The 16,449-nt window shown below is 37.1% G+C and overlaps 3 protein-coding genes across 4 annotated transcripts; 2 read left to right on the forward strand and 1 right to left on the reverse strand.

The window, feature by feature from the left end:
- The first annotated feature begins 562 nt into the window (after positions 1 to 562).
- On the forward strand, positions 563 to 2,303 carry LOC132122754 (cdc42 effector protein 2-like). The gene has a single exon (XM_059533132.1). It carries the CDS (start codon positions 769 to 771, stop codon positions 1,606 to 1,608), a length of 840 nt encoding a protein of 279 aa, XP_059389115.1. The 5' UTR covers positions 563 to 768; the 3' UTR covers positions 1,609 to 2,303.
- Positions 2,304 to 2,894: 591 nt separating this feature from the next.
- On the forward strand, positions 2,895 to 15,132 carry LOC132122746 (general transcription and DNA repair factor IIH helicase subunit XPD-like). Of its 2 annotated transcripts, XR_009426426.1 has the most exons (25): positions 2,895 to 2,906; positions 3,049 to 3,148; positions 3,613 to 3,690; positions 3,779 to 3,841; positions 3,944 to 4,057; positions 4,151 to 4,267; positions 4,596 to 4,712; positions 4,794 to 4,917; positions 4,990 to 5,086; positions 5,183 to 5,316; positions 5,714 to 5,882; positions 6,000 to 6,118; positions 6,401 to 6,470; positions 6,554 to 6,623; positions 6,911 to 7,012; positions 7,396 to 7,459; positions 7,551 to 7,672; positions 7,758 to 7,850; positions 7,974 to 8,046; positions 8,562 to 8,632; positions 8,739 to 8,882; positions 8,953 to 9,096; positions 9,297 to 9,390; positions 9,529 to 9,632; positions 14,996 to 15,132. XR_009426426.1 is itself a non-coding variant. In XM_059533114.1 (23 exons), exons 1-23 carry the CDS (start codon positions 2,902 to 2,904, stop codon positions 9,387 to 9,389), a joined length of 2,283 nt encoding a protein of 760 aa, XP_059389097.1. In that variant the 5' UTR covers positions 2,895 to 2,901; the 3' UTR covers positions 9,390 to 9,501. The 2 variants fall into 2 exon arrangements, 1 of the variants encoding a protein (XP_059389097.1); XM_059533114.1 differs by lacking the exons at positions 9,529 to 9,632; positions 14,996 to 15,132 and having other exon boundaries at positions 9,297 to 9,501.
- On the reverse strand, positions 9,683 to 15,420 carry LOC132122751 (kinesin light chain 1-like). The gene is made up of 11 exons (XM_059533128.1): positions 15,211 to 15,420; positions 14,894 to 15,124; positions 13,729 to 13,804; positions 13,223 to 13,448; positions 13,040 to 13,127; positions 12,824 to 12,925; positions 12,167 to 12,340; positions 11,990 to 12,089; positions 11,652 to 11,905; positions 11,497 to 11,563; positions 9,683 to 10,941 (listed from the first exon to the last, which is right to left on the reverse strand). The coding sequence occupies exons 1-9, from the start codon at positions 15,418 to 15,420 to the stop codon at positions 11,844 to 11,846; spliced, it is 1,269 nt and encodes a 422-aa protein (XP_059389111.1). The 3' UTR covers positions 9,683 to 10,941; positions 11,497 to 11,563; positions 11,652 to 11,843.
- Between the last annotated feature and the right edge of the window lie 1,029 nt (positions 15,421 to 16,449).

The raw sequence follows: 16,449 nt of genomic DNA on the forward strand, positions 1-16,449 counted from the left end.
TGCTGAGCCAATGACAGCATAATTAACTTACGTCTTCTGGGTGAAGTAAAAATAACCACTTTATGCTGTCCATGCTGTACCCTCCCTTATTTTCTTATCAAATGGATGCTAGAGAAAATAGGTTTTGAGGGGGCCCCAAAGCAAATTCAGTACAAACCAATGTAATTTAATGGCTGGATTTCAAAGGAGAACAGTAGTGCTGATTTGTAATCTCGTTCACTACAGCCAATAATGTTCTGAGGCACTTTCAAAATATACTCATAAAGGCGTGCATGCAAACAACATCCTTTATTATATCTTATGAATCTCCAAACAAACCTCAAAATCAAGCAACATGGATTGTGGAAAGAGTGGCAATTCTGAGGGTTTGTAACTTATTGTTAAGTAGCTGCAAAGACTGGAGAGAAAAATCTCTGCTCAGGGGAAAAAAACAGAGTTTTTTTCTTTGCTGTTCAAACTGCACAGTAAATATATCTGCTTTTCTTTGTGTTTTTTTTTTATTCTCCCCCCACTCTTGAGTTTCACAGGTTGTAAATCTTTCTTCTCCCTGTTTGTTCCTCAGATCTGCTGTTGTGATGATTCATTCCAGGAGCTTCTGAAGAGTTTCAGACACAAAGTACGTCGCTTCCAGCTGCTGTCAGGAAATTTAAAAGTGAAATAAAGGTGACAAACCAACCGAAATATATGAATGAATTTAAATCAGACTGAGGACTAGTTTCCTCTCCATTTGTGCAACAAACATCATCACACAAAATACTGGGAAACAGCATGCCAGCCAAGACACCCATGTACTCAAAGACATCCACACCAAAGCGAGGCAAGAAGCAAAAAATACGGGACGTTCTTTCAGGAGACATGATAAGCCCGCCGCTGGGTGATATGCGTCACAGTGCCCATATTGGGCCTGAAGGAGAAGGGGACATGTTTGGTGATGTGGGGTTCTTGGAAGGCAAACTGGACATGCTTCCAGCCCTCAATCAAGCGCCCAGCTCTCGTTCACACAGCATTGACAGAAGAATGAATGAGATCTTAGATGTGAACAGCAAGAGCCACACTTACCATCGCAGTCATAATTCTCATCACAATTCTGTCCTCAAAACCACCATCTCCATGCCGGTATTCTTTGCGCCTGTGCAACCACCTCCTAAACCCCCCCGTCTGCATTTAGATGAGCAGCTGTCCCCCGTTCATCAGCAGCAGAATCACCATCACAGTCCAACGCAGAAGCACTCCATGTCTGTGTGTGAGGAAGGGATTGGGAAGCACAGGGATCCCTGCCGTGACCTCACTCTCTCCGCCTCGATCCCAGTCCTGCCGCACCTGGTGCCTTCCACGGGCTCCTTATCTGAAGCTTCCTCAGATGACTCCATGTCGGAAGGCTGTGGTCCACTGGACCCAAAGCGAGGCTTGAGTCTGGACTCTGATGCAGGGCTCAGTAATGAGGACTTGCGGAGCGAACACCGTGAATCTCCAGCTATCTCACCCAGCATGTCACGCTCTGAGTCGCTAATTGGTTTGGACCTGGACCTGGACCTGGGGCCGTCCATTTTGGAGGATGTTCTTAGGATCATGGACCGTTATAAGAGTGTGGAAGAAAGAAAGACATGAGATATAAGTGGACTCTTTCAGATACTGTAATACAGGCATCAGCTCAGCCTATTTATGTTATTTTGCCTGTTTCAAAGCACAGTGAAAGAATTGGGATGAAAGAGCATTAGCTAGTCGTGCCACAGATGCTGTAGAGTTATGACACATTTTTATCCACATGTATTAAAACAAACAGGCATAAATCATTACAGCTTCACCTCTGAAAAGACAGTCAATCTATTCATTTCCGTAAGATGATCCGGTCATAACATAACATGTTTTGCTGGGTTTTGGTCATTCTACCCTAAATGGAGATGTAAACAATTTAGGCACTAGCAATTTGTTCATTTTTATATTTGCTATTACTTATTAAGCTATGCTTTGCAGGGAAATGAATTGGGATTTTGGCTATGTATTAAAAATTTTCTTGAAAATGTCAAACATTTTGCATAAAGTTCGGAAAGTATAATTTTTAGTCAATGTGAATATTATCAAGTAGTGAACCAAAACAGAGCTTTGATTTACTTCCATAGGACTAAACATGTTATGCAGATATGTAAAACTAAAGATCTAAGAGATAGTTATTTTCCCTGGTACGAGTACAAAGGAAGTCACTTTGTAAAGTTTTATATTTGTTTTTGTAGAATATTACAGTATATTTCATTGCATTTTAATACATTAAATAAAATGTTAATGTAAATAAAATATTATATAAATACATGCCTCTGCTGTTTTAATAATAAAATGTTTTCTTTCTTTCTTTCTTTCTTTCTTTCTTTCTTGTATTATTAAAAATATCATGTTTATTATATACTCAATAATAAAAAAATATTAATTATTTAATATAAAATACATTTATTTACATTTATTACATTTGGTAAAACTATTATTTAAATTAAAATAATAATTATTTATTATTTTAAATATTTACACTACACTATTTAAAATAACTGATGGTAGGAAAGTACAACTTGTCAGGCAGAATTTATTTATTTAAGTTTTTTAAAGTTTAGTCCGATCTTCTTTTTGATTATTTAGGTCTAACCTATGGACTGGCTCTGAATGTACTTCCGGTAAAAAGTTGAATTGACATGCGTATCATCCAATAAGATGTCAGACTGGGGAGGGTTTTCAAGCGGAACAACCAATCACAGAAGCAAAATACCTTACGCGTATTAGTGTCGACAGGTTTTCGTGCTGCTAAAACGCCTGTATAAATCGATAGACGCTTGTTGTGTAATTCACATGACAGTTAAATATACAGCTATATAAATGTTTGAAACTATAGAAAACTGACTACGAGAACCAGCAAACATGAAGTGAGTAAAACGGTAAAATTTTAAAAAGTGGACTAAGTTAGTAGCACTGCTGCAAATGTGCAGACTGGTAATACTCCTAACCGTTATTATTATTAGTTATTAAAAGAAGTTTTCTGCTGTAATGGTTCTTTCATCCATTCAGGCTGAATATCGACGGCTTATTAGTTTACTTCCCGTATGACTACATTTATCCTGAACAATACTCGTACATGCTCGAGCTGAAGAGGACGCTGGATGCCAAGGTGTGTTAACGGCTTTTTTATTTTAATTTACGTAGAATTATTAATTTTTCTCGAATTATACCAGTAACAATTGGAATATTGAATGGTAGTAAGTAAGTGTAAGCATCTTATGTGAGAATTATTATTGTTATTTATTTTTGAGAAGACAGGAAATTTTCCACATTAGTGAACAATAAAGTTCAGTCAGTCATGTATGCAGTTTTTATAGTCTTATATTAATTGAGAGACAACATGGGTATTTGTGCATTTACTTCCTGTCTCACAACAGGGGCATTTAAACTATAGAGTGAAAGTTAAAAGTAATTTAAAACCCCAAAGAAATTGAAATCCATCCATCTATCCATCTATCCATCTATCTATCTATCTATCTATCTATCTATCTATCTATCTATCTATCTATCTATCTATCTATCTATCTATCTATCTATCTCAATCTGTTTCCCTCTTTTATTATATGTGCAAAGGGTCATGGAGTTCTCGAGATGCCCTCAGGAACCGGAAAAACAATTTCTCTTCTCTCACTCATCGTTGCTTACCAGAAGGTGAGGGATTTCTGAACGACTGTTACATCATTTGAAACTTCACCATGATAACTGCATGTAATTTGATTTATATCTTCATTTCTTGCAGGCTTACCCTTTAGAAGTCACAAAGCTTGTCTACTGTTCTCGCACTGTGCCTGAGATAGAGAAGGTTTTCAACATTTTTTAAATTCATGACTTATTTTTAAATTTCTTTTCAAATATGCTTTTCATCAGTTAATTATCATCAGTCTTTTCTATAATCTCCTGTCAGGTTGTGGAGGAGCTAAGGAAACTAATGGATTATTATACAAAGCAAACAGAAGGGAAAAATGACTTCCTTGCACTGGCACTTTCTTCACGGAAAAATCTGTGCATTCATCCAGAGGTAGAAGCTGCTCAATGAGCAGCTTTGTGTGTGGTTTCTGTAATATTTTTGTGCAGGTTAGCTCATTAAGTGGAAGTGAATGTGTGATTACAGGTGAGCTCCCTGCGGTTTGGAAAAGAAGTAGATGGAAAGTGTCACAGTCTGACAGCATCCTATATTCGAGCTCAGCATCACAGTAATCCAAGTCAACCGGTCTGCCAGTTCTTTGAGGTATGATGCTTTTCTCAAGCATATACTATAGCTTTTGACTTTTTCCCCCTTCACAATCCCAGAACAATATGTGTAATTTTGTTGTAAGCCACCTTCTTTTTTGATGTACTGAATGCAAGGAATTACAGTATATTTTATGAAATAATCACGTCCATTTAAGATTTTTTTAAAGACATATTTGTTAAAGAAAAAATAAAGAAAAAAAAAAAAATTTGATCACAATATATATATATATATATATATATATATATATATAAACATTTAATTCAAATATAAAAGTAAATCAGATATTTAACTAACATTAAAACAATTGTTTCCCTGTATGCAGGAATTTGATGCAGTAGGCAGACAGGTGCCCATTGCTCCTGGTATATATAACTTGGATGATCTGAAGGAGTTTGGGCATAGAAAAGGCTGGTGTCCGTACTTCATGGCACGTTATGCAGTGAGTACTTTGCTAGATTAAGTATGGTATGTTTGCTGAGCATGCAATTCAGTGTTGTTGATTTCATGTTTTTTCTTTCAGATTCTTCACGCTAACATTGTGGTGTACAGCTACCATTACTTACTAGATCCAAAAATTGCAGACCTGGTCTCGAAAGAGCTTGCAAAGAAATCTGTGGTTGTGTTTGACGAGGCTCACAACATCGGTGAGTAGAAAATCACTGTGCTTGTCATGATGGACAGATCACGGTTATTTTGGGTTATATCTTTTCTTCTAGATAATGTGTGTATTGATTCCATGAGCGTCAACATTACCAGGAGGACACTGGATCGCTGCCAGACTAATGTGGAAACCCTGCAAAACACAATTAGCAGGTGTGACAAAATGCTGAGAGAGTGAATTCATTAGTATTTTATTACTACATGAGTAATGACTTTAATTTCCTGTATTCTTTTTGTTTTCTTTTAAAGAATTAAGGAAACAGATGCTGCAAAACTCAGAGAAGAATACAGGAGATTAGTTGAAGGCCTTAAAGAAGCAAATGTTGCCAGAGAAACTGACATGTATCTGTCCAATCCAGTTCTGCCAGATGAAATCCTCCAAGGTCACTTTTATTATCTACAACAAGCCCTAAAGTATTTGGACTTAAGTCACACAAAAGTGTCAGTCTTTGCAAAAAATACAAGATATCAAACCCAAGAACCATCTGCAAAAACGTCATATTTCTCAAAAATAACTTAACTGAGACATTTTGGTGATGGTTTTCATGCAGCTGGTCCCAAGGTAAATTACAGCTGATGTATGAAGTCATCCTCCCTCTTTGACAACCAGAAAATGTCTTGATTGAACAATAAAAATACAATGTCTGTTCTATGATATGAAACCTAACAGACTTCCTTTGTGAGAATTTTGCTTAATGTTTTTTTCAATCCCATTTGTTTCAATATTTTGGTTCATGAAGTTTGTCTCAGGTTTCCAAATATATGTGACTCTCGCTACAGAGGCTGTACCTGGCAGCATTCGCACTGCAGAGCACTTTGTGGGCTTCATGAAGCGCTTTATTGAATACCTGAAGGCACGTTTGCGGATCCATCATGTGGTGCAGGAGAGCGCTCCTCAGTTCCTCAAAGACATCTATGAGAAGGTTTGCATTGACCGCAAACCTCTGAGGTGAGTAAAAGAAAGCTGTTTCTTCTGCCGTCCCATACTGGAAGTACTGATGGTCATTAATAAGTAATAAAGCATCATATTCACCTGAGCCTAAATGTATATTTAATCCACTTCTAGATTTTGTGCCGAGAGGCTGCGCTCACTGCTGAGGACGCTAGAGATTGCAGACATTGCTGACTTCTCAGCCGTTACCCTGATATCACACTTTGCCACACTTGTCAGCACCTACAGCAAAGGTAACAAAGCCTCGTCCTGCCCTCCTCCCACCATAAAGCTGTGGTCACATTAAATATTGTTCTGCAAATTTGCACAAGAGTAATCCAGTAATTCCAAAGAGAATCCATGTGACTGGGAAATTTGCATAAGGGCAAACAGTTTTGCAGTGGGTTGAAATGTTTCAGAAATTTTGCTAATGTGACCACACTGAAACACCGCTAATATCTCAAACTCTTCTCAGTCTAATAATGATTTCCAACAAAATTTGTTGTGAGTTTTTATGTGTAATCATTCTCTTTTAGGCTTCACCATCATCATTGAGCCCTTTGAAGATAGAACGCCGACAATAGCAAATCCCGTTCTTCACTTCAGGTACATTAATTATGCTCTAATACAATTTGTCATGTTTTCTATGAAATGTCTTCATCATTAACTTTGGATTTGTTTCTATGCAGTTGCATGGACCCCTCTATCGCCATAAAGCCAGTGTTTGGGCGCTTTCAATCAGTCATTATTACATCAGGGGTAAGCAATCCATATGCCCCATCTTTCCATGAATATTAGATTACACACCCTGCTCACTAATCTCTTCATTATAATCCCTCTGTAACACTCATGCCATCTGTGTAAGACACACTCCACTTTCACCTTTGCTTTAGCTTGTTTATTGGTTTAAAATGGGGAACCTTTCATTCAACATCAGTAGCCTACACATATAGTGTTATTGCGAAACACAAATATTAGTTCAATCTTCTGCAGTTATTTGTTTTAGAAACTTATTTAAGGTCATTGTTGATTCTCTCTCCAAATAGACTCTCTCTCCGCTGGACATCTATCCACGCATCCTTGATTTCCGCCCAGTCACTATGGCATCTTTCACCATGACACTGGCACGAACCTGTCTGTGCCCTCTTGTGAGTTATGACTGGGAATGCCATCCTACAGTGTGTCGTTCACCATTTGAAGAAAGCAGTTATGCAAATATTTGCATATTAGAGTTTTAAATGAATATATTCTGGACTGTTATCTTTTAAAGACACATTAAATCAGTGGCTTTCAGTCAGCACGATATTGGAAGCCCTACATAAAGTCCCAAAATATATATTTTTTATATTTCTGCTGAAAGTTGCTTGTTAATTTTTTATAAACATAAATTGAGAGTATTGCTATATGTACTTAGTGATTGTAATAGTTTTAAGAACTGTATTTCCTTTAATAATAACAATATTGTATTCCTTGATTTTTTTATTTGTTTTGTTAACAAGCTTAAACAGTTTTATTTTTTTCCAACTTTCAGATTGTTGGCCGAGGGAATGATCAGGTAGCGATGACCTCCAAGTTTGAGACCAGAGAAGACTTTGGCAAGCGGTTTTGTGATTTTGTTTATATAATTGATTTTATTTTGTGAGTGCAATTAAAAGGCAACTCTTTTAATTAAAATACATCCCATAGCTGTGATCCGGAACTATGGAAACCTGCTCCTGGAAATGTCTGCCATCGTTCCTGATGGAATCGTTGCCTTTTTCACAAGCTACATTTACATGGAGAACATTGTGGCCTCATGGTATGAACAGGTATGAACAGACAACTTGATTCTTTCTCAGATCACTGAAAGTGCTTTTAAGATAAGCATAACGAATTCTCTTGCTGGATTTGTAGGGGATCCTAGAGAACATCCAAAGAAACAAGCTCATTTTCATAGAAACTCAGGATGCAGCTGAGACAAGCATGGCCCTGGAGAAGTATCAAGAGGTCAATAAACATTGGGGTTTTAATGCTCCCTAATCCTATTTTCTTTTATCGTGCTGTGTAATGTTGACTTTATCTTCGGTGCCCTGTATGAAATTAATCACTTTCATTATCTTTCACTTTCAGGCCTGTGAGAACGGCAGAGGAGCAATTCTGCTTTCAGTGGCAAGAGGGAAAGTGTCAGAGGGCATTGACTTTGGTGGATACTAGTTCCCTTAACAGTTTTGCAAAGTTACTTTATACAGGTTTTCTACATGGTCTTAAAAAGTATTAATTCGCATTTCCATAAATTAAGGCCTTAGAAAGGTCTTAAATCGGAGCAGAAAATTTTACTCTCATGGCATTAAAAAAAAAAAAATTCCCAGTACAAATATCTAAATTATTCTTAAATCAAGATTAATTTACTAGAGATGCAAAATTAAGAATATGGTGCTAAACAAAAAAAAAATCTGCTAATGGGGTCAGAAAAATAAACTTGTTCTCCCTTTAAATTAAATTGATCTTTCTGACCCTTACGGCAATCATTTTTCTTGTTTTAATCAAACTTAATTTTGACTAATTTCTTTGTTTCCTTCCATTTATTCCTTAAATTTTCTTTGCTTGGTCTAAATCGGTCTTCAAAAATCTACCTGCAGAAATCCTGTTTTAATCATAAGATTATTTAAAGAATTAAGTGTAAATGTTTGTTCATTAGTTTTTCTTTTCAAACACCAGTTCATCATTATGGTCGTGCCGTTATCATGTTTGGAGTGCCATATGTTTATACCCAGAGCAGAATCCTCAAGGTTTGTAGAGCGGTTTCTTCCAGATTCTAATTTGGAAGATTTCTTATTCATTTTGTAATTAATAATAATACCCTGTCCGGTTTAAAAAAAAAAAAAAAATTATCAGGCACGGCTGGAATACCTCCGAGACCAATTTCAAATCCGGGAAAATGACTTTCTGACATTTGATGCGATGCGTCATGCGGCTCAGTGTGTGGGGAGAGCCATTCGAGGCAAAACAGACTACGGCCTGATGATCTTTGCAGATAAGGTAAGTCAACTAGTGAGAAGGTAGCATGATTTCTTTTTTTTCTTAGTTGTTTAATTGATGTTTCCCTTAGCGTTACGCACGAGCGGATAAGCGAGGAAAGCTGCCCCGCTGGATCCAGGAACACCTTACAGATGGAAGCCTAAATCTGACCATTGATGAGACTGTGCAGTTAGGCAAGCACTTTCTCCGACAGATGGCCCAGCCCTTCAGACAGGTAAGGTCAACATTAACCTTCCTCAACCTGTTCAGTCATCTTAACCTCTCTTGATTAGTGTGTGTTCATTCAGTCATTTAAGAGATCAATTCTTTCTAAATTTAAACCAAAACCAGAGAAATGAAAAAAATAGGTTTGCCGGGATGAGGTTTTGAGGTGATGTTGAATCAAGAGTCTTTCGGTCATGTTTTTGTGGGCAGGAGGATCAGTTGGGTCTGTCTCTGCTGACTCTGGAACAATTGCAGTCTGAGGACATGCTTAAGAAAATTGCTCAGATCGCTCAACAAGCCTGAGGTCTCAAAGCGAACAAAGTCTGGCAGATATGTATATATGTGCTTTTTTTGTGATTCTTTAATATGGTGTTTTCTACAACAATCCCACAAGTATGAATAAATGCTGTTCTTTGGCCAGTGTCATTCTTTACTGTTTAAGGAGAAACATGTTGTCTCAAAAGCAGCTGTAGAGGGCACACAAGCATGCTAAATTGAGGGGAAACAACTGAAGGACACCAGGAGTTGGATACCAGCTATTGATTGGTCTGTATAAGCTGTCAAGCACCTAATTATCTGAACAAACATTTTACACATTTTGATTTTAACAGAGGTAGAACAATTTTATTAAGTTCATCAGCAACATTCAGTATATAAATATTTCCTAAACTCATGGAATATGTAACATGATTCAGTAAAACATAGCTTGTACAGCAGTTTAGATTATGTAACTGCTCATTGATTCCTAACCTCTCAGTAACTACATCCATTAGCTAGATTCAAGTCACATTCTGTGTATTAATACCCTGAAATTCCGCTAATATAAAATCCTTCCTATTGATAAATAGAACTTAAACTAAAGCAATAGCACAGCATGTGAATATATATAAGGTACAACATGTGCTCGAAATTGAAAAATCAGAAGTCCCTTATTTTATAGGCACAAGTCATACCACAATTGGTTGATTAATTGGTTGATTGGTTGACAAATTAGCATGTACCACAGCATATCTTACATGCATCTTGGAATGTAACCATGGATTACAATTAGTTGAGTTGAGTGCAGTTTAGAAGTGAAGATTTAAGGTGCAAATTGTTCAATTCCAATATTATAATTCTTTTGCATGTTGGTGTGAGGACATGGAATCTGTCACATATTGCTCCAATATTCTAAGTAAACTGTTGAGGTGCAGTAACATTAGCAAAATCTTGGAGAAACTTTGCAGGTCAATAATGTAGTGATAAATTACGCTCATAAAATAGAGACTTTCACTACACAAGCTTCCAGTTGAGTGAACCTGAACATGAGTGAAACCTGAGTGAAAACCTTTTTTTGTTCTCACAAGAAACTCCTGAATGCATGGATTCCTGATTAAATGACTGGATTTTGCCTGCAAAAATAGTGAAAAAATTGTGCCGTCGAAGTCTGTAATATTGGATAGCCTGATTATCAAATATGGTCCCATCTTTTAAATGTAATAAATGATACATTTCTGACATTTTATATCGCAACTGGCTTTTAAAATATGTGTAGATTGAACTGATTTTACACAGTGTAAAAAATCTTTTTGTAAAGCCAAAAAGTGCTTTCCTTTTCCTGGAGCACTTTAATGGACTGCTTTAAAGAGTGAGTCTCAGGGAGGCCTGCATTCTTCATCACGTACTTGTCCTCATATTATTGTCAAATATGATCTTCGTCATTACTACAGACTAGTCAGATGTGTGCATTGTCCCAGAGTCCTGATGTCATATGGCTTGTCTGAAAGGTAGCCGTCTCACCGCTTAGAGAGGCGCGGCGAGCTAAACTCTGCGTGCTGGAACTCAGACCTCGTGCGTCTGTCAGCCTCTTGGGCTTCTGAAAAGACAAAATAAACTTTCATTATCTGTTAATCAACCTCTAACTTATTCCTGCTTACTGTAAAGTTATTCACCACCAGATTTTTATTTATTTATTTTTTAAGAAAATTGTATTCAGAAAGGATACATTAAATTGATTATTAGAAAGTTCAAAAGACCATCCTTTATTTGAAATACAAATCTTTTGTAACTTAAATGTCTTTACTGTCATTTTTAACCATAGAATCCTAAAAAAAACAAATACCAGTTTCCACAAAAATATTAAGCAGCAAAACTGTTTTCAACATTGATAATAATAAGAAATGTGTTGTGAGCACTAAATCATCATATTAGATTGATTTCTGAAGGATCATGTGGCTCTGACTTGAAACTCATTATATTATATTATACTCAATATATTCAAATAGAAATCATTTTCAATTATTTCACAATATTATTATTTCACAATATCAAATTTGGCTGTTTTCACTATTAAAATAAATAATCAACTAAAAACAGCCTTGGTGAATATAAGATACTTGAGCAAATTTAAAAGGAAAGACTCAACACTTACCACAGCAGTCTCTTGACTCTCTTTGAGACTCACATTAAGAACATTTAGAGAATTGGCTCTCTTCATCCTGTTTAAAAATAAACAAGTAGTTAAAATACTGCTCTCTTCTACATAAAAAAGTGACAAGAGCTGAACAATAAGCAGAATATCATTACCCAGCAGCTCGAGGGGCTGTTTCCTCTGTTCCAACACCTTTCAGTTTCTGAACAAGTTTCTCGCTGCTTCGTCTTATGGATTCCCGGAGCTTGGTAAACGATCCACTGCGCTTCAGACCATCCTGCAGTGCACACACAGAAGAAAAAGTACATTAAAAAGCTCCTCCAGCTCATAAACCATACATATTTGGATCAGAAACACACCTGTCTTGAGCTTCCCTCCTCTGTATGTATCCAAACTGGCCGTCCATCCCCTTTATAGATTAGAAAATTTGAATTTTCTGTTGGACACGTATGTTTAGTAGGTCAAACTATTGTATATAGAAAATTCACTTTACCCTCTACTGAACCAAACTCCTTCTCATGAGCACGAGTCAGAATCTCTTTATAAAGAGCCTCAGCTTGCCTGTACTTGCCCTGCTTGAGGTAACAGGAGGCCTGAAGACAACATGAATAGTATATTATATAGCATGCATAATAAACTACTACTATCATTATTAAAACACTATCCTGACCAGGTTATTCTTGGTCTTGGCCACGTTGGCATCGTCTGGACCCAGCTGGCTCTGGTAAATGTGCAGCGCACGTTCATAGTACTGCTCCACCTCCTGGTATTTGCCCTGGTTCTGGCATAGGAGCGCTAAGTTATTCAGCTGTTTGGCTACATCAGGGTGATCTGTCCCAAGCACCTGTCAATAGACAAAGATAGGCAAGATATTTTGAATTGGCCAGTGGTTCTCAACCTTTTTGACTCCAAGGCCACAACAATATTTTAAGGCTCCATGACTTTTCCAGTTGTTCTTGATTTAACGGATAAAGGTGAAGTCGTTATAAAATCATTAGTACAATATGATGACTTGCTCCTTAAGAAACATTTCTTATCATGTTGAAAACAATTGTGCTACTTAGTATTTTGTGCAATTCAGGATTCTTTGATGAATAAAAAGGTATCTGAAAGGTTTTTTTTTTGACAAATGTAATGGAAAAGCCTTATTTCACTTTTAATCACTTTAATGCATCCTTGCTAAATAAATGTATTTTCTTTCAAAAACAAATCTCACTGACCCCAAACTTTTGAACGGCTTGTGTACAGGTGATCTGATAATGATCTGATCTTACAGCTTTTATGGAAAGGACACGCAGGGGTACAATTCAATCTTTTGTGGCAGTACCTTTTCTCTGATCTCCAGAGCTCTTTTACACAGCGGCTCTGCCTCTTTATACTTCCCCCTTTTTCCATACAACACAGCCAGATTATTCAGAGTAGCTGCCACCTACAAACACAAACATAAACTCAAGGAAAGGTACCTAATGGATAAAGATTGCATAAAGAAAAAATAAATAAAACAACCTATAACAGTAACATTACATCTTCAAAAAGTACATACTGCTGGATGGTCTATGCCTAGTGTCTTCTCACGGATGGCCAATGCATCATTAAGGAGATTGGCAGCTTCCTTGTATTTGTTCTGATCTCTGTAGAGCATAATATTAATGTTATTTATTAGATTATAATTTAATTTTACAGATTAATAATTATATTTACATTTAAGGTTAAATGAATGTGTGACCTGTACACTAAAGCCAGAATATTGAGCATGGTAGCAACATCCGGGTGGCTGTGGCCCGAGGATTTCTCCAGGTCCTCCAGAGCTTGCTTGCAGAGGGGCACGGCCACCTCATAGCGGCCCTGAGAGGCGTACTGGATCACCAGGTTGTGGAGAGTTCGGAGTCGGGCAGGGATCTCATATCCTCCCTGCTGGGCAGCAGCAGCAGCACTACTGCGTGGCTGAGACACTGCAAATACAAGAGCTGCGATGAGACACATGCGCACATGCTCTGATAGATTGAGCTCTGGTGATCATGAGTCCAAACCAATCTTGTGACATTTCTCAATTTCCTGACCGCTACTCGTCTCTCTCACTAAAAATGTATCGAAATAATCTTTAAGAAGTTAAAATTCTAGTTGTGGTTATAGTAAATCCTAACTGTGGTTGAAACCTAACACTGCCCTAAACCTTGCAAACTCTGTAAACACGTGTAAAGGAACAGCTGTGATCTGTGAGGATTGCCGTACTGTGTGATTGCTCCTCTTCTTCACTAGGAAAGAGATCATCAAGGGACTCCTTCCCTGAATTCGAATCTTTATCCTCCTGAAAGAAACAAACAGCATGATCATGTCATAAGTGTACCATCAAATATTCTGAATAGACTAGTGCCTCCCAATCATCAGTTCGCGGCCAACAAGGGGGCTATAGCACACTTCCAAGAGGACAGGATGTCATAATTACAGTAGAAATACGGAAATATCTTTATATGGGGGTCAATTGGGGGCCTTCAAGTCAAAAAGGTGGGTGTTTTTTTATTTAATTTTTTACTTTTGGTGCTTTTATATCCCAAGTGTTGATTTTTCAGATCTCAACCTTTTCTTCTTCTTGTATGAAGGTCAGACTGACTAAATGCGATATCATGCCACACATTTATTTATCCTCCTTATTACATTTACATTTATTCATTTAGCTGACGCTTTTATCCAAAGCGATTTACAATTGCTATATATATGTCAGAGGTCGCACGCCTCTGGAGCAACTAGGGGTTAAGTGTCTTGCTCAGGGACACATTGTTGTCTCACAGTGGATTTGAACCCGGATCTCTCACACCAAAGGCATGTGTCTTATCCACTGTGCCAACACCACCCATTATTATTATTATTATTAAATGTCATTTTTTTAGGAGCGTAGTTTTTAGATAAAATATGAAAATCCATCATGAAAATATTAATAACATTATGTTTAAAGCTATGATAATCAAAACAAAAAATGAAATGAACATAACTATACAAATACATTTAATTAATATAGATTTCACACAAATTGCAATTGTCCCCCTGCTGCACCGTCATTTCCACAACACAATTCTACCCCTAAAATGTTATAAAAAAATGTGTGTACTTATTTATCAGAAATAACCACAGAGAAAAATATGCCTGTGATAAAATAAGATGAAATAATTTAATAAATTACCAAAAAAAAAAGAAAAACAAGGTTAGTGTCACTTTTGAGCAGAATATTGTTATTGTGCATCATTACAAATCAGGATGTTATTTTGTCAAATATTACTTAATTGTGTGCCATTTTCTTATAATAAAAAAACCCATATCTATAAAGCTAGTCTAGAACAAATGTTTAGCTTAAGAACCTAAATGTATTAACCATATGAATGTTTTCAAGATGAACCCTTACCATAGGCGGCTCTTCGTGGTCGTACTTGCGGATGCTGCTCATGAACTGCAGGTGTCTGTTCTGCTCCTCTAAAGTAACCACTTCCTGTTCCCGCTCCTGTAGCTGCAGCTGGGCCCGGGCCAGCTCGTCCCTCAGCCACTGGTTCTCCTGGCACAACCTCCGCACCTGAGCACGCAACTTCTGCTTCTCTGCCTCCAAGGAGCCCAGGTGTACTGACAGTGCCATCATCACCTGGATGAGCAGGAAACAGACAGCTAGGGTGAGTGGAAATGCTCTCAATGGGACAGAAAGTGAATGAAGATGACGGCGTTGCTCACTTGCGCCTCTCCTAGGCCCAGTTCAATCCTCTCCAGAGACTCTAAAATGATGTTGGTCTTCTCCTGCTCCAGGCTGCCGCTCTCGCTGGGTGTCTGACTCTGAAGCGTTTCCTGCATGTTGTCCAGCAGCGTGCGGTTCTCTCCACGCAGAGCCTCCAGCCCTGCGATCACCTGCTGGGTGCTGCATAAGATTTCCTCCCCTGACAACATGTCTGACACTTAGACCCTAAAGAGGAAGATATGCATTTAGTATTTATTAACATGCATTTAATGTGCAAACTGAGCCTTTTTCACACAGCATGCAGGAGTGCATTATATCTTTTAAAATAACACTATTTCTGCTGCGTAACTTTAGGTCTTATCAGAAAGGAACATGATTTCTGGGTTACTATATTGAGTATTATGTTGACGATGCAAATTATTATTCAAAGTTTTTATATGCATTTAAAATGGTACAAAATTTCAAGTAATTGCTGTTCTATTAAACTTTTGATTCAAAGTATCATGAAACAATTCATCATGGTTTCCACATTAAGTTTCCATATTAAGCAGCACATCTGTTTTCAATATTGAGAATAACTGTTTCTTGAGCACCAAATCAGCACATTAGAATGATTTCTAAAGTGGTTTGTGTGCTTGTCACGGTGTTTAAATTTCAGACAAACAGATATCAGACTTTTTTCAAGCAATCTGTGTAAATGGGTGTTTATGTTGTTTCTATCTCACAAAAGGTTAAATAAAAACTTCTACAGCATGTTTCCATACTTGCCGATCTATATTTGACAGCTTTTACTATATTATAAATACTATGTGCAGCATAAAAAGCCTCCGCATTCAAATTAGATTTGCAGAGCACCTTCTGCTTCACTTTAGCTACATAAACTCACAGACATTATTATACCGAGAAATGTATAGACAAACACAACTACAAAAAAAACAGAAAAGGGTCACAAGTAAAATTATATCACACACCGTATAGAATATCAGAAACTGACCTTAATTCACACTAAAAGGAAGATCTCATTTGGCTGCAAAAAAAAAAAAGACCAATCTTCATAATAAAGATGGGAAAACAACATAAAAGTAACTCCATTAACACAAACATCACATGTGTGATGTGTTCACATTTCAGGAAGCATGAGAATATAACTGAATAAAATGGTGGAAAAGAAAAAAAAAGGAATATGTTACTTTCTGCCAAGACATTAACCATTAATTTCATGAAAACCTTAAAACACA

This window comes from Carassius carassius, chromosome 41 (assembly GCF_963082965.1).
Source record: "Carassius carassius chromosome 41, fCarCar2.1, whole genome shotgun sequence".
Classification (NCBI taxonomy): Eukaryota; Metazoa; Chordata; class Actinopteri; order Cypriniformes; family Cyprinidae; genus Carassius; species Carassius carassius.

Excerpts from the sequence above, each read along its gene's own strand:
- LOC132122754 (XM_059533132.1), top strand. The coding sequence starts at position 769 with ATGCCAGCCAAGACACCCATGTACTCAAAGACATCCACACCAAAGCGA.
- LOC132122746 (XM_059533114.1), top strand. Across the intron at positions 4,918-4,989 it reads TGACGAGGCTCACAACATCG|ATAATGTGTGTATTGATTCC; the intron begins GTGAGTAGAAAA and ends CTTTTCTTCTAG. Across the intron at positions 8,047-8,561 it reads GTCAGAGGGCATTGACTTTG|TTCATCATTATGGTCGTGCC; the intron begins GTGGATACTAGT and ends TTCAAACACCAG.
- LOC132122751 (XM_059533128.1), bottom strand. The coding sequence starts at position 15,420 with ATGTTGTCAGGGGAGGAAATCTTATGCAGCACCCAGCAGGTGATCGCA. Across the intron at positions 13,449-13,728 it reads AGAAGAGGAGCAATCACACA|TGTCTCAGCCACGCAGTAGT; the intron begins GTACGGCAATCC and ends TTGTATTTGCAG. Across the intron at positions 12,341-12,823 it reads CTCTGGAGATCAGAGAAAAG|GTGCTTGGGACAGATCACCC; the intron begins GTACTGCCACAA and ends GTCTATTGACAG.